The 25,032-nt window shown below is 43.2% G+C and overlaps 1 protein-coding gene across 11 annotated transcripts in view; it reads left to right on the top strand.

Moving 5' to 3' along the window:
- The window catches only part of Art4 (arginine methyltransferase 4), a 227,514-nt gene that overhangs the window by 46,598 nt on the left and 155,884 nt on the right, over window positions 1-25,032 (top strand). For all 11 annotated transcript variants that reach the window (XR_011222364.1, XR_011222363.1, XR_011222360.1 and 8 more), the window contains exons 4-8: window positions 2,577-2,615; window positions 2,772-2,948; window positions 3,190-3,458; window positions 13,777-13,949; window positions 22,203-22,342. Coding sequence is in view for 6 of the 11 variants with exons in the window: in XM_069302680.1 (XP_069158781.1) it covers window positions 2,577-2,615; window positions 2,772-2,948; window positions 3,190-3,458; window positions 13,777-13,949; window positions 22,203-22,342 (798 nt within the window). In the remaining 5 variants the exon portion in view is untranslated. The remainder of the gene's footprint in view (window positions 1-2,576; window positions 2,616-2,771; window positions 2,949-3,189; window positions 3,459-13,776; window positions 13,950-22,202; window positions 22,343-25,032) is intronic.

Below are 25,032 nucleotides of genomic sequence, written 5' to 3'. Positions count from 1 at the left end.
ACAGACTCCTGTAATCACAAGTCATACATGAGACACCATCATGACATGACTGTAACAGTAGGACTGTTAATATAGAAGACCATAGATCTAACGTTAAAAGTTGGCGTTCACTAGACGGGAGGATAAGCCCTTTGTAAAAATATGGAGCGAGTTGGTAGTTGACCTGAAAGTTTAGGGTCATCCCCCCACGAGGGATTAGAGCTCATGTGTAGTAAACAGTAGCGCCACCTGGACCCTGTGTCGAGTCATCAAACTAGGAGAATAATTCATGTATTAAAAGAAATAGTAGGAAGAATCAATCGTGTTTAAGTACAGTACTTATGTTAAAATTAACGTCAATTGAGAATAAAGAATAAGTCTCGTATGTTATCAAAGAAGCTTGTGACTTAGTAAGAATAGGGTATCTTTTACTTGGAAAATATGTGCCTACCAGCTTGATTGTTAATTCAGGTAAATTAGTGAAATGCAAGTGCTATTGAATATTGTAATTAGCCTGGCTCAAGTATCTAGATAATTCCCAATTGTTTTGGAATAATAAGTCACCTTCAGTGACGAGTACAGGATTTTAGTTAGTAATCTCTTCAAAGATTAATTTGGGTGGATTTTTCCCCGTTACATGGCAACAATGTTGCTACTTGCACACACAATGTTTCTCATCTCTGTTACTAGCATCGTATGGTTTAGCATTCTATGGCAACTCAACTCAAATCATCTGGGTTGCCAAAGAATGCTAGAAGGCATTTTTTTCTACAGAAATTGTCCACAACTGACACTGATTAAAAATAACTGTTTGGTGCATAATTTATTTTGCTATCAAATTGGAAATGACCCTTTTATATTTTTAAATAATGCAATACAAGACTCAGTGCTTCTCTTGTTTTCAAATTAAAAAACAGAATAGAGGAATATCGGATCATTTGGAATTGCTTTTAAATGGACGGCTTCATGCCCTATTTTGGTCGTGTCTTGAAAAAGAACTTACTCCCAGTTCCCATAATGAACATAGTTCCAGGAATTCAACCCTGTCGGAACTTAGTCCTGCCCAGTCTTTCACCTGGTGCTGCGGTGTTTGGAGTGTCAACTTTGCCCTTTGGGTCCCGGTTTTTCAAGATAAGAGTTGGCCATCCTCTAGACTCTTCTATAAGGGCCATTTCCCTATGTCTGTTCCTATTTTCATTATCTTCAGTTGTGTGCATTTACAAGCCTCACTAGTTGTGTGGACCTTAAGTAATCACCTTGAGGTACATGGGCCTAAGGTTTGCTACCCTAGGTTCCTGCTGGTGTTGTCTTTGCTCTGCTGGGGTCAGGAGTCTTTCCTTGTGAGAACTGACCCATGGAAGGTGCTTCACCCTGAGTAATGCACGGATCTGTTTTTCATCTTGAGAGACTCTTGGTTGAGGACAGTCACAGCCATCTTTTGTGGGGAGCCCAGGAGTGTTGCATGCCTGCCTTTATGGTACACTGCTTGCACCTTTACTCCTTTCCAAACTGCATTAGATGTGTTCTTTTTGGCAAGTGGCTCCTACATCTGTTCCTGTTTGGTTTACCGTCAGGGCTACAGGTTACAGGTGGAGGGGTATGCACTATTCATGGTGACCTCTGATAAAATGATGCCCAGGAATGCTGCTGGTGTATGCAGGATTTTTCCAAAATGTCAAGACAAATGCCAGAGGTAACTGGAAGGAAAAAGCTAACATAAAATAAAAAATGACTCGTAAAGAAGCCAGGCTTGATGAAATTGTCTGCAGTTGATTGGAGCAGGCAGTCGGTTACCATCTTTAGGTGATGGGAGCAGCATGAAGGTGATTGAATAGTTGTGGTATCCATTTGCCCAAACTGCTGCTGTTGGGACTGTATAAACATCAGAGGTCCACAGTTGTTCAACATCCTCCCAGTGAGTATAGGACATATTGTTCTCTCTTCAAGAGAGAACTAGATAGTTTTCTTCAAGTAGTACTGGACCAACTGGGCTGTGGGTGGGTATGTGGGCCTGCGGACCGCACAAAGCAACTGCCTGTTGGACCAAGTTCTCACACGTCAAGCCTGGCCTCAGGCCGGGCTTGGAGAGAACAACTACTCCCAGAACCCCATCAAGCAGGTATCAAGCAGTCAGAAAGAATTTGTGAAGTTTTGATTATTAAACTGCTCAAAATCAAAAGTCACTATGGGAGATAGTGACTTTGTGGGGACTATTGTTAGTCTGTGTGATGTTGAGTAGTCTATGGAAGGAATTAGAGTTTTTTGTGTGTTTTCTGGTTACATCTGTATAAACTTTAGGGAACAGTATGCAAAGTATGACAGTGTGAGACCCTAACTAGGGGTTCATTCATGTCTTGCATTAAGGAGCAATCAAGCTAGATAACTCAGGAAATGCAATGTGAGATCTTATTAGTTTGATGTGTAGTTTCTGTAGGCCTATCAATTTTCCTTGTTTTACTCATAATTTGTGTGGTAGGACAGTACTATATTAAATGACTGTTTTGTTATATCATGAAATGTCAACATTGTTCTTAGTCTTGTACACACGCTGACATTTCTCAGTATTTGAAGAAAGTGTCTAATAGTTTTTTCTTCAGTTTTACAGTTACCTTTCCCAGCAACAGAATATGATGCAGGTGTGTGCGCTATTTTTCTTTTACCCCTGGAATATGTAAATAACTGAGACTTGAATTATTAAGGAATAAATGTAATGTAATGAATTTGCAATGGTGTATTTATTGTATTCACTGCCGATGGCAATACAGTAATGCATTCCCTGCATCTTCGGGCAGGATTACATCCGAACTGGAACGTATCAACGTGCAATTCTCTCCAATATGAGTGACTTCAGGGACAAAATTGTTTTGGATGTTGGGGCCGGTTCTGGAATTCTTTCTTTCTTTGCTGCTCAAGCCGGGGCTCGTAAAGTGTACGCAGTTGAGGCATCGTCCATGGCACAGCATTGCGAGGTAATTCTGTCTGTTTTTTTATGCAATTTATTTATAAATTTGGTCAATGTTTTGTCATATTGTTCAGTAGTGGTTTTTACCATCTTTGTATTATAATAAGTCTTGTAAACTTAAGGATGGTTATTGAAATAAATGATCTGTGAATAAATTTATGTACTTAATTATTACAACTAAAAGTCTCATTCACAGGAGTCGCTTTTATCTACACTGCTTAATGGCGGTAAAAATAATTGTTTTGCAGATGTTAGTGAGATCGAACAATCTTCAAGACACCATCAAAGTAATAGCTGGCAAGATAGAGGAAATTGACTTGCCAGATATGGTAGATATGATAATATCTGAACCAATGGGTTACATGTTGTATAATGAGCGTATGCTTGAGACATATCTACATGCCAAAAAATGGCTTAAACCAACCGGTCGAATGTTTCCTTCCCGAGGTGACCTTCACGTGGCTCCATTTAACGACGAATCACTTTATTACGAGCAGCTCAACAAGGCAAATTTCTGGTAAGAGCAGAATTAAATGTAAATGCATAAAAATACATCATTTCTCTATCTCTTCTCATTTATTTCATAAACTGTGGCAGTACATTTTTGTTCTAATCACAACAACAATTTATTGTTGAATCTTGTATTTTTTCTGTTATTTGTTGCCTTTATAAATCAGCCTTATGATTTTGTTTCTTTTGTCAATCTAAGTGATTGTAAACTTGATTTGAGTGGATAACTTCGCCTCTGCTTGGGTCAGAGTTTATGAACATGCACATTCCATACACATTCTCAGGACCAAAGAGCCAGAGCTCAACCCCCGCAAACACAGCTAGGTGAGTACATTATGGGTGACCTTAGACAAGCTGCCAATTTCCTGTCCCTATTCGAGGCCACTAGAGAGATAGTGGCCTTCGGGTGAATTTAGATAAATATTCCATCGAGGGAACTAACTTAGATATTTTGGTTCTATGTTTGTGAGAAGGAATACTGTATCAGTATTGGGTCTTGAATATATATCAAACATTTAAAGATGATACCATCTTCACTTTCCAGTGTCCGCTTGGTTTGGCTTGGAGGCACTTAACACTTTCAGCCTCCCGGCGAAGGTAAAAAAAAAAAGCGGTATGTGCTCCCAGCGTTTTGCCGCGTAAGCGTAAAAACAAAAATGTGTATACTCTTTTTACTCTCCTGACCTTAGTTCTCGAGCTACGTATTTCATTTTGGTACCAACGTGTTCGCAATAAAATTCTCTAGAAGAACATCAGTAAAAAAAGTCACGAAACGTATAGGGATACCAGCACCAAATAAATAACTACGAAGATGACTCGCCGTGAGCGCCCAACAGCAACAAAATGTTTTTACTCTTGGGATTGTTATCACCTCCACACTTGTCCTACAGCGTTAATTTTGGTATCAATGGACTCGCAATGAAATTCCCAACACAGTGATATGAATATAAGCGTAGAATAATGATTGCGGCCCACCCGCAAGAGTGTGGGAAGTGGTGGAATTGTTACCCGGTATCGGTGACCGGACGACGCACGGCGCTTTGAAAGTTTATACTTATTTCACTCTCATGACATTATTATTCTATGTACGTCATTCATTTTTGTGTCAATGTGTTCGCAATAGAATGTTCTATGAGCCCGTAGGTAAAAAAGATCAACAAAGCGTAAGATAGAATAGCGCCAAATATAAAACAACGCTGGAACATATCAGTGAGAGTCAAACACACACGAAATGTTTTTACTTTTGTTATGTTTGTGAACTTTTCATGAACTTATTGTGCCATGCAGCCTATTGGTGAGAAAGAGAGCCTCATAGCGCGCAGTTTGAAACAAACCCAAAGTAAATCGGATAAAAATTGAATTTTATACAAATATTTTAAAAGAGGACATAAGTTTATGTCCACCTAGCGGGAGCGGGTAGGCGAAACAGGATGCCGGGAGGAGTCCTCATCTGCAGAAAGTGTTAACTGGAATGCATGGAAAAGTATTGTAGGAAATAATGTTCAGGATATTTGCATTGACTACAGAAATTTCAAGAAGCAGAGCAAAAGCATTCATCTAAATCTCATTGTTGAGAAAAACCCTGGATGCCATTGTGCAACTGATCCAATGGTGGTGGCAGTTTTACCAGAGGGAAACAGTATAACACTTTGACCTGTAGTGGCTTCCTTCCCTGCTTTTACCTACACCACATTCACAATGAATATAGAGCAATCATTGTGGGGTTAGTGGCAGTGCTCACCTACCAGTGACTATGGGGGGGTACTGAGATCTAGATTTTTATGCCCCAAAATTCCTAGCCAACATTAAACCTTCCGAACACCTTCTCAACATTAAAGTTTTCATCATATTTCTTCTTAATTGTGGATGGAATTGACTTCAACAACCTCTTCCTTCAGTGCATTCTACATGTCGACCACCTGGACTGGGAATGACAACTTCCCTAGACTTCTTCGACTTACTTGCAGTTCTAGCTTCCACAAGAGTCTTGTCCTACCTCCTTTTAATTTAAATAGGGTTCTTTTATTCACTTTATTTATTCCCCCACCCCCCCCTCAAGATCTTGTATGTAGTTATCATATTCCCTTATGTTTCTTCTCTCCTCTAAGGTTATGAGCAAGAGTTCTTTCAACCTGTCCTCATAGCTAAGGCCTCTTAACTTCTGGACCCGGATTCACAAAGCAGTTACGCAAGCACTTACGAACGTGTCCATCTTTCCTCAATCTTTGACGGCTTTGGTTACATTTATTAAACAGTTTGCAAGCATGAAAATTTCCCAATCGACTGATGTTATTGTTATAAACACCATCCTGGTGCTTCGGAGCTCATTAACTTTAATAATAGTAAACAAAGCCGTCAAAGATTGAGAAAAGATGGACAGGTTTGTAAGTGCTTGCATAACTGCTTTGTGAATCTGGCCCCTGGTACTAATCTAGTTGTCAACCTCTCATCTTTCTCAAGTTTCTGTTTGTGCTTCACATGGTGTGGGTTCCATGCTGCTGCTGCTGCCTACTCAGGTAATGGTCTCTCATAAGCAGTGTGTGTGCATTTGAAGGCCTCCTTGTTTACATTCTTAACTAAGATTCGAACCTACGTCAGAGATCATCCCAGACATTTATGTAGATGAACATTTCTGGTGCAAGAACTGAACCCTGTGGTACTCTGCTGGTAACACTCCTCTAGTCAGATACATTGCCTCTGATTACTGCCCTCATCTGTCTGTCAGTAAAAAAAAAAAAAAATCATCCATGTCAGAAGTCTCCCTATCACTCCTCCAGCATGTTTGTTTCCAGAACAGCCTCTTGTGTTGGACTCTGTCAAAAGCCTTTTTTAGGCCCAGATAGACAGTCAACCCAACCACCTCTTTCTTGTAGTATCTCAGGGGCTCTATCATCAAAATTAAAACGGATTTGTTACACAGGATCTTCCTGTTCGAATTCCTGTTGATACACAAATGTCTCCAGAATGAGGTTTATAAACCTGCCTGTCCAAATGTCCTCTGTTCTCATTTTTTAGGCCTCCCAGTCTATTGCTTTCAAGTTAGAGTTCCCCGGTACCAACAACCATGATTTATCTTTATCTGCTCTAACTATAATCTCTCTCATGACCATTATGAGGCACCCTCGTTTGTCATTTAGTTCCTCCTTTGTCCATGTGTTGCTTGCTGGTGGGCTGTAGGTATTTACGATTATCAGTTTATCATCCTGATTCCAGACCTGCAATGTCATTATGGCAACTTCTGGGAGTTGTCGATTATCAACTCTTCTTATCATCAGGTAAGAGCACAACACAGCCACTCCTTCCCCTTTCTAGTTTTCCTGTCATGTCTCCAAACTGAAAAGCCCCTTGGGAATACCACCTCATTTATAATATTTTCTTCAAGTTTCGTCTCTGTTAGTGGGACAATATCTGGGACCTTAAACTGAATTATATCTTTTAGCACCAAATTTTTTTATCTCACTCCATCTATGTTGATATATACAATTTTCAGGAACTTGTTCCCATTCCTTTTGTCCCTTATTCCCCCTTTTTCTAATGATTTTGTTGCTTTGTTATTATGTACCATTTCACTGGCATTCCAGTCCTTATCACTTTGTAGAAAACAAAATTTCTTTCATATTCATTTCCATTAGATGTTTTGCTTCATCAAGGTTTAGTTTCAGTTTTTCTCTGTCTTCCTGGGAAAGGTCTCATCTTAAAACTTTCGGCCTTCGGTGATGGATATTGCATCTATAAATAACTGTACGGATGTCCGGTGGTGACACATTTTGTGTCCAAAATTAAAATATTTGTTAAAATTTCATATTTTTTGATCATTATGAGACTTGTTTTAAAATGTGAAAAAGGTGCGCCAATGTCTTCCCATTTTCTGTAATGGGCCATGTGGCATCACGGTACCGCCTGCCACACCATTGTTATCGTGTCTACTCTCGTGACTGCTGTGGCCTCCTCTTGCGTCCAACACGTGTACCCGTTCCGGCTATTTTTCCTCGGCTATATTTGTTACTGCCTTTATACACTCTACATTTACTCCAAGAGGGATAGTGATCAAGAACAGAGCCATTTCAGGACGAAATCAGGGAAAGAACCACGTCTGAGGAAGAAGATAAGTAGTGTTTGCCAAAAGTACAACAAAGTGAAACTCACACCAACAAAATTCCTGGCTTTAGTTGAAGAATTATAATATTTTGATATTGAAAGTGCCGAAAGTGACAGGGATGTAGATAGCGAGGTGGCCCTTGAAATTGAAACAGCAGGTGAGGCTGAAATTGAAAGTGAGGGGAGTGATGATGATGATGATACCGCCACACGTGCAGGACCTGCTATTAGAACTCGTACCGTACTTACTCCACGCACCAGTTCTGGTGAAGCCTGGTCTAGTGACTAAACTGCTCCATTTGTAAATAGTTTTACTGGAACACCAGGCTTGACTGTTCCAGTACCAAGCACTCCTCTGGGATTTTTACAGTTATTTATTATGCGAGAATTGGTATGGTATATGAAATATATAGTATATGAAACCAACTTGTATGTATCACAAAACATGGCCAATACTTATAACAACACAAACAATAAGTGGGATGAAGTGAGTGTAACAGAGCTTGCCAGATATTTGGCACTGAGAGTGTTAATGGGCTTTGTGAAGATGCCAATGATGAGGCTGTACTGGCAAACAGGTAAATTGTGGCATGTACTTTCTTTCAATACTTCTATGACTGTGAGATTATATGAATTGATTGCAAAGTATTTTCATACTCATAACAATACTGCCATTCCCAAAGACAATCAAGACAGACTAATAATAGTTGGAACATTCATGGAATATCTCTCACACATAAGTGCAAAACATTAGACATTCCTCAGAAAAATCTGTGTTTGGATGAAGGCACAATGTCATGGAGGGGCCATCTAGCTTTCAAGGTTTGTAATCCCAATAAATCTGATAAGTATGGAGTAAAGCTGTACATGCTGGCTGAATCACATACTGGTTACATCTGTGATTTTGAAGTGTATGCAGGAATTAGGAAGACAACAATTCAAACAGTTATGAGCTTGATTGAACCACTGAAGAACAAAGGTTACCATTTATACATGGATAACTGCTATAACTCGGTTCAACTGAGTGAAAAGCTGCTTGAAGAAGGTGTATACACCTGTGGTACTCTCAGATTGCAGCGTGGTGAACCCAAAGATCTTCAGCTACAAGCAAAGGCTAAACTGCCAGTAGATAAATCTGTATTCCAACGGAAGGACGATACTTTTATAATTCTGTGGAAAGATAAGCGAGTTGTTTCACTCATCACAACTTGCCACAATGCAGATACACAACAAGTGGGACGGAGGAAATGTGTACGCAAACCTGACGTAACATCTTCATGGCAACAGGTCACTGTGAACAAACCAAATGCAATCTGTGACTACAATAACAACATGAAAGGTGTTGATCACTTCAACCAAATCATCAAATATTATAATTTTGCACGGAAATGTCAAGTGGACAAAGAAAATCACGTTCTACTTTATGCAAATGGCTGTTCATAATGCTTTGTGTTATACAAGTACTACACAACTAATACAAAAACTCATTGCTCCAGTTCCACGAAGTAATCATTTGGTCACTACTGAACTTTGAATATAAGAATTGGCCTCTCCAAAATGACAGCATTATACATGCTGGTGATGTACATGATGATGAGAGCAGATCTACTGGTGACAATGTTGCAACAACACCCGGACCATCGGGTGCGAGGCAGCCCTTCTTCACCTCGAGGTGAAAATTCATACTCTGACTCAGAAGACGAGGTTCAGGAGTTGTCTGAGCTGCTGCTAGGAGAAAACCTTGTATTGTGGATAAACTCGAACATCTGAACAGAAACGTGAACCATTCCTTAGTTCTCATCGAGAAAGGTCTGAAGTGGGGTGTCTCCTACAAGTCTGGTAAAAGGAAGGACACCAGGTATAAGTGCAAGTTGTGTGTTATGGCACTGTGTCCTGCACCATACTCCGGCTTGTACCACTGCAAGATGACATACTGGGTGGATAAGCAGCAATGCTTACCCACCATCCACCCCACCTATAAAACATGTACAGTATTGAGAAACTTCGGAAAACCTTTTCCTGGAGCAGGTGGAGTGGTTCTAAGCCTAATGCTCAACTAATGCTCTACAAACATCATTGGATGGTAAGCGTAGACATGTTTTTCATTATTTATCTACATGATATTGTGGTACAAACACTTATGTGAAGGAAGCAACACAAAAACGAATGATATTGTGTCACAAGTAATGTCAGGAATGTATAACAAATGTAAAATAATGAGCCTGTTTTACACGTGACGATATGCTGTACTTTATCTTATGGTATTGGTAATGTTGTTCTTCCATTTGCATATGGAACAACAAGAGAATGCTCTATGCATATATCTCTTTAGAGCATTCTATTGTGAACAATTTGATACCAAAATGAACGACGTAACACAAAATTTGAGGTGATCAAACTGAATTGAGTATACACATTTGAGTGTGGTTGTGCTGCTGGGTGCTCGCTCACAGGTAACGCTTGGCCAATTTTCTGGTTTGCTGTGGGTATCGACTGTTTTACCTTATATGCATATATCCCTTTAGAGAATTCTATTGTGAACAATTTGAGACCAAAATGAACGATGGAACATGAAACTTGACGTAAGAAAACCGAAAAAAGAGTACACACATTTTAATATGGGTGCGCGCTTACGGGGAAATGCCAGGCCCACCTTAGGGAGGGCTGGGGCATGCACACCGGGTAGCTCAAAGTGTTAATGACGAAAGTTTCCCATCGTTATCACTGCAGTTTCCTGGCATTGCTAAGCAGTTCTGTCATTTTTTTTCACTTCGTTAAATGTCACCCTTAATGGGCGGTTCTTGTCTCTCCTATTTTCCGATCCTCCTAAAATCACTGATATTTTCCTTTAAAGTGAGGCCTTTTCCTAAACCTTCTATTTTCTAAATGACTTTTATCTCTTCTGCTGCTCTGTCCACCCTAGATGATATTTCCTTATCTAATTTCCCAAAAATGATTATTTGGACACTTCTCTTCCACTTCCACCACTCTCTTTTCACTTACGGAAAATTAATATGTACACTGTACGCCTTTCTTTCACTCTATACTCTCGCCCATATGGTGCCAGTTAGGCCATATGTCATCCCTCAGAGTCCAACACCATTGTATATTATGTTCATATCCTTTTCACTACTCTTTATGGTTGTAATAGTGTATACCAGGTAAACTAATCATCTATTGAAACATGTGTTATTGAAACAATTGTGTTGTGTAAATTATGTGATTTATCAAGTTATTCAACACACACTTGTAAATGAAGAGAAAGAAGTGATGAACAATCAGTGAAACAAGCTAGTGTAACACAGGGGGCTGGTGGCTGAGTGGACAGCGCTCGGAAATTCGTAATCCTAGGGACCAGGGATCGATCCCCAGCGATACAGAGGAGCTATATCTGCAGATTTAAGTGCAGCTGGTATCTCCCCTGTAACCATGCTCTTTCTCCATATTATGCTGAGTGCTCGTGCTACTGGTATTTTACATTTCTTTATGAATATTGAATTCTATGAGTCAGGCCCAGGAGCTGAGTGCATGGGCATATTGTATTGTCAATTTCTCTTTCAAAGTCTTCTGAGTTTGTGTTAATATCCGTTATATTATTTGCAGCTTGAATGTCATTCATAAAGAAGCTGTTGGGTCATCAACTTTCATGTTGTTTATTGATGTGCTAAACATAGCCTCATACTGGCTTCTTAGAATTTCACTAATTTCTTTGTTGTCCTCTGTGTACGGAACTTCAGTTGTATTTAATGGTCCAGTACTGGTCAAAGTTTTTGATTTTGATTTTGCGTATGTGTAAAAATATTTTGGACTTTATCTCTTGTATAGCTTTCTGTTCCAATTCCATTTCCTCAGACTCGTATGATCGCTTCAACGTTTGTTCTATTTCTTCGATCTCCCTGTTTAGATTTATTTTCCTTTCTTGTGATAGTCGTGTCTGCCTAAGCATTTCCGTTATTTTTTTCCTTCTCCTGTACAGTCGTCTGCGTTCTCTTTCTAGAGTGGTCCTCTTTCTGCCCCTCCTCACAGGCACATGCTTCAAGCAGACCTTGTAAGCTTCAGCTGTCAGTTGAGCTATTCCCTGTGTGGGAGTTTTGTCGCTTAAGACCGTCTCCCATTGAATGTTTTGAAACCGCCCAAGTCTCGCCACCAGCTAAACCCTGCCCCGACTCCGAAACCCTCAGACGTTTGGGAGCCAGCAGCTTAGCAAGACAAACATCAGGGAAAGGACTAGGGAGTGCGGATGAAACCAAAGTCGAAGCGACTAACGCCCCCAAGTCTGGGTCGCTAAAACCAAAGCGGGGCATCCAAAAAGTCAACCAACCGAGCTCGTTGCAGCAACCTAAACCTCACATGCAACGCCAATGCTGCCTGCACCCAGTCAACAGTATTATCAGACTGGGTGAATTGGAGAACCAGTAAGGAACACCACTCGCAGAACTCCGGGTCAAAAGTGACTCCGTGCCACGGCCTCGGTGGCTGGGGATGCGCTTTGGGTTGACCTGGTTTCCCTTCTTGTTCGAGGCCTCTGGTCTCCCAGGTCGTCCGCAAGGTTATTCAGTGCAGTCAGCCTTCGGTCTATCCTCGTGCCCATGACTTGCAAATTTGCTGCTTTAGTTGCCGTTTTTGGTAATATGTCTCGGGCTGACATTCGGGCGCTGAGATTTTGGAGGTCGAACCCCGGGTTCGCCCGTTACCTCATTAATGTTCTTGGCCCTAGTCGGGCATGTGTCGCTTTGGGTTGTAGGTTGCAGCCAGTTGTCTCGACTTCGAGTTGTGGTGTAAGTGGTGGCCGCCTCTTGGGTAAGTCCCTCTTTTCCTTTCTGTGGTTAGGTAGCTCCAGGGAGCTGGAGGGGCTCTCCACAGTAAAAATCAGCATTGAATGTAATGAAACACCATTTTCTGGGTGAGTCCCAGAGGCTCCCCTGCAACTCTGCCTCCCTCCCTTTGGTCAGCAGTTTTTCGCAGTCTTGACTGAGGTTGAATAGCTGGTGCGGGGTCTGGGGGCTTCCCCTTTCCCTCCCGGGGAGGTGGAGCTGCGCAGACAAACGGCGCCGTGGTGGGTGTGACGTCATGCTTGTTTTCTTGTTTTCAGATTTGGGAGTTGTGCTTAGCAGTTCAGTTTTCGGTAGCATTGTTTCACCAGTTGGGGTCTGTTTTGGGATGCCTACCTTTCTGGGTGCCTAACTCGGTAGATGGCAGACATAGAATGCTTCCAACCACAAGGGGGTTTCCATAAACCATTGCCAGGTTCTGGCTCGTGGTCTCTGGTAGGCTAAGAACTCCATTTGAATTGACTGATGCCACGGTCTAATACATACGTATCAGCCAGGTGTAGCTTTGGGGAGCCAGAGGGATTCACCCAGAAAATGCCGTTTCATTACATTTTGCGCTGGTGTTTTGTGCATAGGCAGGTATGACCATTTCTCCTTAGCTTATATCTAAGGGTTAAGTAACCATTCAAGCAATACATTAACATTCTTCCTGACCAGGGATGTAGGTCTGGTTATATTCTGTTCATTTTATGTCATCTCTGATATTTTGGTAGTGTAGTAGATTGTTGGAATTTGCTCCAGAAGGCAGCAGTATGGGCCTAAACCATTTTAACATTCACATAAATTTATTATGAATTAAATTAAGATGACTGGACAACATAAGCACACAGTGTAGCTCTGTTGTAATAAATGAAGATGACTGGACAACATAAGCACACAGTGTAGCTCTGTTGTAATAAATCAAGATGACTGGACAACATAAGCACACAGTGTAGCTCTGTTGTAATAAATCAAGATGACTGGACAACATAAGCACACAGTGTAGCTCTGTTGTAATAAATCAAGATGACTGGACAACATAAGCACACAGTGTAGCTCTGTTGTAATAAATCAAGATGACTGGACAACATAAGCACACAGTGTAGCTCTGTTGTAATAAATTAATAATTAAATAGTGTAGGTAAACAAACATGCACATAGACTTGCTCATAAGATCATTTCTTAAAGTTGTGTGTGACAGATTCAACATTAAAGGGAAGTACCACTTGTCCGTCTTCACTAACTGATTGAGCATTTGTAGTTTTTCAAAATGTAGTAATAATTTTCTCATTTAGAGTGATGGTGGTGAAATCTAGAGAGTATCGTTATTTGTACTGCTGCTTGTGCCTGTCAGTTTATCTTTTTAATATGAAAGTTTTGTTCTCACTGGAATATAATATGTATTATTGTGTCTAGGTACCAGAATTGTTTCCATGGAGTAGACTTGTGTCAACTTCGGGAGCAAGCCCTTAACGAGTATCTGCGACAGCCAATTGTGGATACTTTCGACATTGGTATCTGCTTAGCTAAATCAATTCGATATTCTCTGGACTTCTTGGTTGCGCAGGAAAAAGATTTACATCATCTAGGTAAGATAATTTTCCCCCCACTATGCACATTTTAATTTAATTGTTTACTAAATAAATGCAGTGATTTTGTAATCTGTACATCCATTGTTTATTTCATGCTATCTCTAGTTCGTATCCATCTTGTACATGTAATACTGTGTTCCCTCTTGGAGCTCCACCTCAGTTATGTGGAGTGTGTGGCTCCATGAACAATTGCCTCCACACATTTCAGTTTCCGTTCAAGTAGTAGAAACTTCAGACGAAATTATGTAATTTCTATGTGGTGGTTTGTCTGCCTTGTTTGTGAGACGTATGCCATGTGCCTGCGCTTAGATATGAGAGCACGTCCTGAATATAAACATTGTTCTGTAGGCTGGTAAGCCAATGGTATCAAGGACGTGTTGGTGAAAGGTTCATCAGAGTAATTCCCCTTCTCAGGCTTCTTAGTAGAAAACTAGACATTTTTATTTGGTATGTAGGAAGCACCAAGTGTTGTTAGTGAGGGAAGAGTCCAGAGGCCAAATTGGAATTTTTTGTTGATAATGACCAAACTACTCACCAGGAGATAGAGACGACGCCATTTTGGTCCCTCTTCACCAGCTGATATAGTGCTGGACCATTGACAATGTTCATCATATCTTCAGCCACATTATTGTGACTCGTCGTCTCCTATTGTTGATTGTTTTACTTTGGGGAGAGCTTTGCCAATTGTGAGAGAATATGTAACATACTAGTTTTACAAGTGATGGCAGCAGCAGGTGAAGTAAATGGTGTGATATGAATAATATATATAGTGGTATGGAACAGTAAGAATCAGATGGATAAAGAAAACTACTAGTTACTGTATATGTGGCAGTAGTTTAGCCAAGCAGCCTTTACCATCTAAGTACATAAGGCCACTGAACAAGACCACCAGAATGTTAATTACTCCTTTCCCGTCCACACTTACCACACCACCTGTGTAGACGGTTGGAACAAGGTAAGTGAGGTGGTGGTGGAGGCCAAAACCGTCAGTAGTTTCAAAGCATAATACGACAAAGAGTACTGGGAAGACGGGACACCACGAGTGTCGCTCTCATCCTGTAACTACACTTAGGTAATTATATGCTTGTCTTCCATTTTCGTCCCTTCATGTTCAGCTTGTGTTGCGTCCTCTGCTTACTTGAGAAAGTTATCAGAACAAAACAGTATCTAAACTTTGTCTGCTGGTTTTGTTTCAACTCAACAAATTCAGGGTCATTTTCCCTTAACCCTTAGAAAGCGGTTATCGTATGTTGTTTCACAGGGTAACGCGGTTATCGTCACATGACGATTTAAACCTTTATTGTTTGTGCTTTACATGTGTGTATGATGCAAATAAGGGTATAACAGCTGTCTGTTGATGTAATGGAGATCCATTAAAATCAATCCTCTCGTAAATTATATGATATGTATACTAATGATGTTCATATGATTTTTACCACTCCATATGGTTGTAATGAGGCGTACTAGTTAAAGCAGTTGTCCAGTGAACCATTATCATACATCACATGTACTAGAAGCTTGCTGTCATCTGTGGGTGCCACGTTGGTGGCTTTTGCCTTTGTTTCAATCTATACTCTGAGCCATATGGTGCGAATTAGGCCATATGTCGTCGTCCAGATCCCAGTGGCATTATATATTATGTTTATATCCTTGTCACTACTCTGTATGATTGTAATGAAGTATACCAAGTAAACCAATCAACGGAAACATTATCATGTGTTATGTGAATTATCAAGTTATTCAACACATACACATACAGTACTCCAGTAAATAGAAACAAGTGATAAAAAACATGAAACATCCGAGGAGAACACAGTTGTCTCACATACCTCATTGTCAGCAAAGTTGGGCATCGTGTGTTAACACTTTGGCGTACCCCGCGCGCCACCCTTCAACTGTGCGATATGGGACCCAGGGTGTCACGGGAGCGTGCGTAAATTCTGAAAAGTGTATACTCTCTTCAACTTTGTCACCTTAATTCTCGTCCTACGAGATTAAATTTGGTATCATTGTGTTCGCAATAGAGTTCTCTACAGCATTAAATGCATATAACTCCAAAAGCCCGGCTAATTACCCACAGCAAACAGAGAAAGTGCGAATGAGTTACCCAGGAGTGTGCAAACGCGATAAAATGTTTTCACTATTTTCACTCTGGTCACCTCAATTTTTGTCCTAGGTCTTTCATTTTGGTCTCAATGGGTTCTCAATAGAATTCTCTAGAGGAACATTAGCATATCAAATAAAAAACCTGGTCACGCTCCAACCGCCGACGAGTTGAAGACGGGCCACGCGTTAGCCGCGAGTGAGCGCTCAGACGCCTTCCAGCTACACTCCCAATTCCCTTCCTTTTCAAGCCTTTCTTTCACAATTTTCTTCCTGGAAGGGCCTTGTTCATGATCACTATCCATCGTGGAGTAAGCGTAGATAGTTTCTAAAGCCGCAGTAAGAAATATAGCCACGGAAAATAGACGAAATGTTCACACATTTGAGATGTGAGGGGAGGCGACATTGGTCACAACAGTGGAGCGAAAAGAATGGGCCGACATCGTGTGCCAAGCCACCTGAGGGCCACGAGGCTTAACAAAGAAAATGGGAAGACATCGGCGCACATTTTAAAGCCAGTCAAAAAAATCGGATAAAAACCTGATTTTTGGCGATTATTTAAAGTGGATGACGCAATGCTGTGTCATCCCCGGTATTACCGCCAGTAAACGGATGATGCAATGCTGCGTCATGCCTGGGCGAAAGTGTTAAGACACCAGACCACATAGTTACCATGCAATCTTCCGCCGTGCCTCCACCTAGTAAAAAGATAAATACAGTGGAACCTTGAGTGACTAGTGACTCCAGTTACGAGCATTTCGAGTAACGAGCAAGCCACTCGCAGAAAATTTGCCTCGACTGACGAGCTTTTGGTCGATTAACGAGCGTTCCCACTGGTTCTCGGACACCTCCGACGACAGTGTTGTTGTTTCGCAAGACGAGTTTTCCACATGACGAGCTCGGTGCTGGAACGGATTAAATTCGTTAATCAAGGCGCCACTCTACAGTATTCACTTGTTTTCAAATTTTTCTAACATTTTGTCTACAAATCAATAATTTTATAATGAAAAATGATTTTTTTAATATTTTATATTTTGTGCACATAGGCAGGAAAGACTAATTTGCATATTGGGAGGGCTATTGAGAATTTTCTCAATGCTATTGAGAAAACCTGGAGAAGCAGGAGTTCCTGCGTCTTCAGGTTATTATAGTAAAGGTAAGCAAGGTCACCTGGGATAAGGGTATTACTTTAAGCTGATCATATCACAGCCACACCAACAACTCAACACTTCCAGTTGCCCGTCATCTGTGATTGTCGCATATCAGTCAGAAATTCCACAAGGAAGATGTTGAGATAAAGTTTTGAACCATCTTTATTACCTGCCAATTACCAGTCAATGGGACTAATCCAAAGAGAGAATCTACCCCCCCCCCCATCCCCTCCCTCCTTCCCCAGAAAGAAACTAAGCTGCCTAGTAGAAATTAGTATTCAAATGTGATGCACAAATTCAGATGGTATTACAAGTAAAGGGGGTACCACTGCAAAAATGTGTGGTAGAACTGTATCTTCATATCAATGTAGTTGAGAGACAAAACTGATAAATTTAACAAGAGGAGGCAATATTCCCAGGAGGATGTGAGGTAGTAAGAAAAGAAAGGATAAACAGGGATAGGGAATAAAAGAGTATCAGATATTCTGAAGATAACCATCCAGCAGGACTTCATACTAGATATGATAATAGTGAGGACCATGAAGACTGAGGTAGGTTTTAGTTCAAACTCTCCATTAACTACATGATGGTCTAGGAAGAAAATGGAATGGAATGGAATGGAACAAAACATGCCTAAAGATAATACAAAAGACAGCCACAGTGACAAGGAGACCCAGAGCAAAGATCCTAATTCTTGGGGGGATTTTAACCACGGAAATAGCATTTTCAACAAAGTATTCTCGCGGGAGAGGTGAAACTTGGAGTGACTTCCTGTGGCAGCATATCAAGGCACTGATAAAAGGAGGAGATGATCTGTCAGCTACCCAAGACCTGGAGTTTACCCAAATTGATGATGTAGAGAACATAAAATATAAGGTAACACTAGGAACCAATAATTACGTTATTATTGTATTGGATTACATTGTAGAACTGAAAGTGTATGTTTGAAACAGGAGAAGGAGCAAGAGTGAACACAAAAGAGGGGACCACAGGAGAGATTATCTGCAGGAGGTTCAGTGAGGGCAGAGAGCCAGCCTAAGCTGTTGCACTGCCATGTATGGAGGAAAACAATGATATGAGTTCATGTGATCAGACTGTGAGAACAGAGAGGAATACTCATGGAGAGTGACAAGGAAGTAATTACTAAAGTGTAGTTACAGGATGAGAGCTAAGATCGTGGTGTCCTGTCTTCCTAATACTCTGTCATATGACTCTTTGAAACTACTGACGGTTTTGGTATCCACACCTTCACTTAACTTGTTCCAACCATCTACCACTCAATTTCCAAAAGAGAACTTTCTAATGCGTTTCTGGGGAGAGCACTGTTAGCTCCCTGAAGCTATCACACTGCTTCACACAAGAAATGGTCCAACAAGTGGCTACCAGGGTTTAACTTGAGCAAGTGCAAAGGGATGAAGGTAGGTGTAAGGAGCAGAAGGCCAAACACAAGGTACCAGCTAGAAGAGGAAATCCTTCAGGAGTCAGGAAGAGAGAAAGATCTGAGGGTTGATATCACACCAGACCGGTCCCTTGAAACCTACATCAAAAGGATAACATTAGTGGTGTATGCAAGGCGGGCAAACCTAACAAGTTTCTGAACTTCCTTCAGAAACTTGTGTAAGGAATCATTCAGAACCTAAATCATTCTGGCCTAAATCATCTCAAGGTAACCTCAAGGAACCTTATGTACCTCATATGTCAGACCAATACTGGAATATGCAGCTCCAGCCTGGAGTCCACATCTACTCAAACACAAAATGAAGTTAGAAAAGGTTCAGAGGTATGCCACCAGGCTAATCCCCAAGTTGAGATGTATTAGGTACGAGGAAAAATTACTGGGAACTAAACCTCACTACACTGGAAGACAAGAGAGTTAAGAGGAGACATGATCACTACCCATAAAATTCTCATAGTAATTGACAGGGTAGATAAAGATAAACTGTTTAGCACAGGTGGTACACGAACAAGGTGACCCAGGTGGAAACTTAGTAACCAAATGAGCCACAGGGACGTTAGAAAGAACTTTTTCAGTTTCAGAGAAGTTAACAAATGGAATGCATTAGGAAGTGATGTGGTGGAGGCTGACTCCATACACAGTTTCAAATGTAGATATGATAGAGCCCAATTGGCTCGGGAATCTATACACCTGTTGATTGACAGTTAAGAGGCGGGACCAAAGAACCAAAGCTCAACCCCTGCAAGCACAACTAGACAAGTACACTGATTAAGTACCATACTACTAGGAGTCATCAGTCGCAGAGTTCTGATGGCCTATTGGGGACCACGAGCCAGAACCTTGCCCTTGTCATAGAGAAGGGAGTAATGGCCTATGAACACTTTACATTTAAAGTTTATTATCTTTGCTACTAATAGGGAAGCACCCAGAAAGATATGCGAGTCAAAACAAACCGTTGCATAAATTGTCATCCACACTTGTGTGGAAATAAAGAGTCCATTCACCAGGACTGTATGGGTCCCGAACTGTGGACCCCACGCATGTCAGGCCGTGGCACTAGCACCTAGGCTATGAGCAGTCTTAAAAAGGAAAGTTTTCAGAAGCAGCATCCTGCTGCATACTGAAATTTTCAACTTTCCCTGACTACTACTGAAGCCCAGAGGAATTACTGACTTTCAGTTGAATTACCCAGTTGAAAATTTCAGTTTGCAGCAGGATGCTGCCTTGCCCCTCTTTTCGGATGACCACTCTGTCTCGGGTCCGGCTTTTGTTGGAGCCGGGTGCCTGGGTGGTGTCCCTGAATCTCAGAGATGCGTATTGGCAGATTCCCATTCATCCGGGGTTCAGGGATTGGTTGGGTTTCGTGGTGGGGCGTCAGGCTTACCACTTTCATTGCCTTCTTTTTGGCTTGAATTGGGCACCTCGTGTATTCAGCCTCTTACCTGGGTTGTGGTGACCCGTCTGCGTCTGCTGCGTTCTGGCCTACGTTGAAAACTGGCTGGTGTGAACTACCAGCCAGTCTGCTTGCCAGAGGTGTGGTTCTTTTCCAGCTCACTGGGATTGGGTTCCTGGTGAACTGAACTTCGCCGTGCTGGCTTACCCACTGGCTTGGGGTTTGGCTTCGGCATCTGTTCTGGTTCCTGCGGGGAAACCCCTTTCACCTCTCTCTCGTGCGAACTCTGGATTCGGCCTCCGGGGCCTTGCATCAGGTACTGCATTGCCGACCTTTCTCTGTTCATTCCGTTGTCCACAGAATGAACGGTCGACGCCGACTCCTTCCATTGGCTCTGCTAGATGTACGGGTTCCTGGAGGTGGTGGACTTCTTCGATTCGGCTTGGTTTCGGTGTCTCCCAGTGTGTGCAGCGCCTGTCCCTGACTGCGAGGCCATCACTGTGGATACCTCTCGGTAGAACTGGTTGAGGAGGGGTGACCTGTACCTCTTACCTCTTTCTTGGCTTTTTCGGGACCGTCATTTGATGCCGAATACTGTCACCTCACATCGTGTGGCGCCAGCGTATCTACTTCCTACTTGGGTTCGGTGTGTATGTCACTTCTACATCGCTCCGTAAGCTTTGTTGTGCTTTGTTTCACCTCCGGCCTGCTCATGCACCACTTGAGCCATTTTTTTTCTTGCACAGGGTGCTCTCCTATCTCTCTTCTCAATATGTGGTGGCCCCTTCAGTTCCAGATGGGTTTCCAAGGTTCTGTTTCTGTTGGCATTGGACTCTGGGGGTTGGGTCGTTGTGCTTCATGCTCTCCTCCGGTGCAGGGGTTTCTGTTCTTTGGTCCTGGTAATCGGTTTGTTCGGTTGCAGCCTTCTTCTCCTTTCCTGGTGAAGAATGAGACGGATGCTTTCCAGAGAGGCCCGGTTGGTTATTAATGCTTGGTTGTTCAGACCGGGGGTGCATCATGTGTTATGTCCTGTTGGGACTCTTCAGCGTTACCTGCACGCCTCGGTTTCTGTGGCTGGGGATGTGCTTTGGGTTGATTCGGTTTCCCTCATTCTCTGTTCTAGGGCATGGGTCTCACAGATCGTATGCAGGGTTATTAAGTCTAGCCAGCCTGCAGTCTATCCTCGTGCCCATGACGTTCGGTAGTTTGCTGCTTTGACTGCCGTCTTCAGCAACATGTCTTGGGATGATATTTGGGCGCGGGGATTTTGGAGGTCGAACAGGGTCCTGGCTACCCGTTATTTGGTCAGCATACCTGGTCCTGGGCGTTAGTGTGTGGCTTTGGGTCGCAGGTTACAGTCAGTTGTCACGCCTGCGAGTTGAGGTGCGTGTGGCAGCTGCTTCCCAGGCAAGTCCCTCTTTACCATATCTTTGGTTATGTAACTCCACTGAGCCGGAGGGGCTCACCCACATAAAATTTGCATTGAATGTAATGAAACACATTTTCTGGGTGAGCCGCGGAGGCACCCTGGCACGCTCCCTCCCTCTGGTCAACGGTTTGTGCATTGTTTTGATGCTTAGTCTCCAAACTGGAGTTCCTGGGTAACCGATGTGGAGGGTCCGGGGCTCCCTCCTCTCCCTCCAGGGAAGGGCTGCACGGATGTGTGACGCTGCGGCGAGGTGTGACGTTTGCTTGTTTGCATGTTTCCTTGGGATTTGAGGGAGTTCTGCCTCTGTTCGGTTTTCGGTTGCAATTTTCTTACCATGTGGGGTCTGTTTTGTTATGCCTACTTTTACTGGGTGCCCAACCCCGGTCGATGTCAGATATGGAAAACCCCCAATCACAGGAGGGTTTTTCCAGGGCCATTGCTCCCTGTGCCTCTCTGAGTGGGCCAGGTTTTGGCTCGTGGTCCCCGGTAGGCTGAACTAAATATACTAATTCCCTGGTCTAATGTATTGCATATTAGCCTGATAGCTCCAGGGAGCCTCTGGGGGCTCGCCCAGAAAATGGCATTTCATTACATTCAATGCTGGTTTTTTATTAATCTAAAATGTATTTAGATTGTGTGATTTACTGTGGATGAATAGCCCTGTAAATGTGTAGTATATTAAAGAAAGTGAAACCCAGTTATTTTTTCTTCCATTCAGTTATCCCGCTGGAGTTCCACATCTTAAAATCGTGTACTATGCATGGCCTGGCTTTCTGGTTTGATGTAGCCTTCCTTGGCTCAACGCAGACAGTCTGGCTTTCAACTGCACCCACAGAACCTCTCACTCACTGGTATCAGGTAAATCGTATGTTATATTTATTATTTAAAAAAACGTTGATACTCCTTTCTTTATAGTCAAATAGAGCAAAAAGCAAGATGTGTTATCCAAAAATATAGCTTATATTTAGATGTTATAATATTTAGCCCCTTATTGTAGTCTGACGGTATTTTCATGCTTCAGCTTTCTACCGTGTTACTGTTACAGTGTTCGACTTTCACTACAGTTCTCTGAGGATTGTAATTCCTCCTATAACCCTCAACTTGCAGCTGTCATCTAAATTGTCACCTGTATACAAAACAAAAGGAAAGTACAGTGGAACCTCAATTGACGACTGCTCTAGAAAACAATTTTTCTGGAGGGAGCCCCGTTGGCTTCCCGGAGCTTATGCAGGCTGATATGCTAACGTCAGACTTTTGCATCAGTCATGTGTATGGAGTTCTCTGGGCCTACAGGGGACCATAAGCCAGAACCTGGCCCCCTCAGAGAGGCAAGGGGAGCAATGGCCTAAAGAAACCCCCGTGTGGTTGGAAGCATTCTATGTCTGCCATCGACCGGGGTCAGGCACCCAGAAAGGTAAGCGTCCCAAAACAAACCCCTATTCTGGTGAAAATTGCTACCACAAGCCGAACAAGTGGATAGAACTCCCCTAAAAGAAACGAGCAAACGATCATGACATCACCACGTCGCCGCGCCACTGTCAGCGCAGCTCCCTCCCTCCCCGGGAGGGGAAAGGGGGAGCCCCAGACCCCAGTTCTGAGGCTGATGTGCTAGGCAGAGGTCGTGTGCTCTGGCTCCAGACTTGGTCTCAGCTCTGTGCCTTGTATGTGGTGGCTGTCTTTTAGGGGGTGCATGAGCCAGGAGTATTTCTTCAGTACTCAGGCTGCATGCCCCTAGTGTTCCCTTCCCTAGGTGTCCTGTAAGTACTGCCCATGGGGCAAGGGGCAACCTTCTACAAGTTCCTTGGGTTCTGCCTCTGCTTGGCCATATACTGCCGCCCTTTGTGTTCTAGGATGTTCCGACTCCCTTGTTCGCCTTAGGGTAGGGGCAGTTTGCACTGGTAACCTGGTTGATGGGGTTCTGGGAGTTCTTCTACTCCCCAAGCCCGGCCCGAGGCCAGGCTCGACTTGTGAGAGTTTGGTCCACCAGGCTGTTGCTTGGAGCGGCCCGCAGGCCCACATACCCACCACAGCCCGGTTGGTCCGGCACTCCTTGGAGGAATAAATCTAGTTTCCTCTTGAAAATGTCCACGGTTGTTCCGGCAATATTTCTTATGCTTGCTGGGAGGACGTTGAACAACCGCGGACCTCTGATGTTTATACAGTGTTCTCTGATTGTGCCTATGGCACCTCTGCTCTTCATTGGTTCTATTCTACATTTTCTTCCATGTCGTTCACTCCAGGTAAGGGGAGCTTGTTTTCACCATTCATAGCAGCCGGCTCTGGTCTGTCTGGGTCCACAGTCCTCTTGCGCGGTTTTCTTTTTTCTTTTTCTTTGCCTGCCTAGTGGGCGTTTTGGTTCTTGCCCCCTGTGTACTGAGTGCTCTTCTCTATTCTGGTGGTACCCCCTGCTTGGTCTCGGTGAGAGTACACGTTCCAGGGGTTCAGTTCTTAGAAAGTTGTTTGGTAGACTTGGGCACCGGTTAGCAGTACCCTGCCTAGGCTTCCCTGAGCGTGAGTTCCGTTTCAGGACCATGCCAATCCCCATGGGGACGTGCAGGTCCGATGGGTGTGACCCTTGAGTCCTCACACGGTTTGTGCGAGTTCGAGGGTTGCTCTGTTCCCTTGTCTCAGGGTGACTCTGTTTTACCTCCGGTCTGAGCTCGGGCCCGAGGCCAGGCTTGCCTTGTGAGAGTTTAGTCCACTATGCTGTTGCTTGGAGCAGCCCGCAGGCCAACATACCCACCACAGCTTGGTTGGTCCGGCACTCCTTGAAGAAAACTATCTAGTTTTCTATTGAAGATGTCCATGACTGTTTCGGCAATATTTCTTATGCTCGCTGGGAGGGTGTTGAACAACCTTGGATCTTTGATGTTTATACAGTGTTCTCTGATTGTTCCTATGCGTATACAGTGTTCTCTGATTGTTCCTATGCGTATGTATAGGAACATAGTATGCGTCTGTAAGGTCCAGGGACACCATCCAGGCGCCCGGCTCCAAACAAAGCTGGACCTGAGACAGAGTGGCCATCCGAAAGGAGGGTGCAAAAAATCCAGGGGCTCAGACGGGACAAGTCCAGAATGAACCGTAAATCCGCAGTCCCGTTTCGGCACTGGAAACAGGCGGGCAACCCAACTGAGTGACGGGGTTGTTACGATCACACTCAAGCGCACCCACTCCGAGATGACCTGATGAAGCGCAGGAGAAGAAGTCTGCCCCTCCGCCCCAAACCTCCCTGAATGGGGAGGAGCCGCCCAATGCCACCACAGGTTGGATGACACGACCGAAATGCCCACGAATCGTGGGACCAAGCGTATGCAAAGAGAGCGAGCCAAACCAACGCCCCGTCAACAGCGAAGGGCGTTGGCACCCCGTCTGAGAGAAGAAAAAATGAATGAAAAGAACAAAAAGAAAAAGGCAAGAAGCTGACGGGCGAGCAGAGTGAGCACCGCGCCGGCCAGACGAAGAAGACACCGGAGGAGGCACCAGCATAAAAGCTACACCAAAGGCCCACCTCGACATAAAAAGCTGAAGCCCCTGCACGAACACAA

Source organism: Procambarus clarkii, chromosome 48, assembly GCF_040958095.1.
Source record: "Procambarus clarkii isolate CNS0578487 chromosome 48, FALCON_Pclarkii_2.0, whole genome shotgun sequence".
Taxonomy (NCBI): domain Eukaryota; kingdom Metazoa; phylum Arthropoda; class Malacostraca; order Decapoda; family Cambaridae; genus Procambarus; species Procambarus clarkii.
Note: the sequence above shows the minus strand (reverse complement) of the source record. Positions and strands in the feature narration are given on the sequence as shown.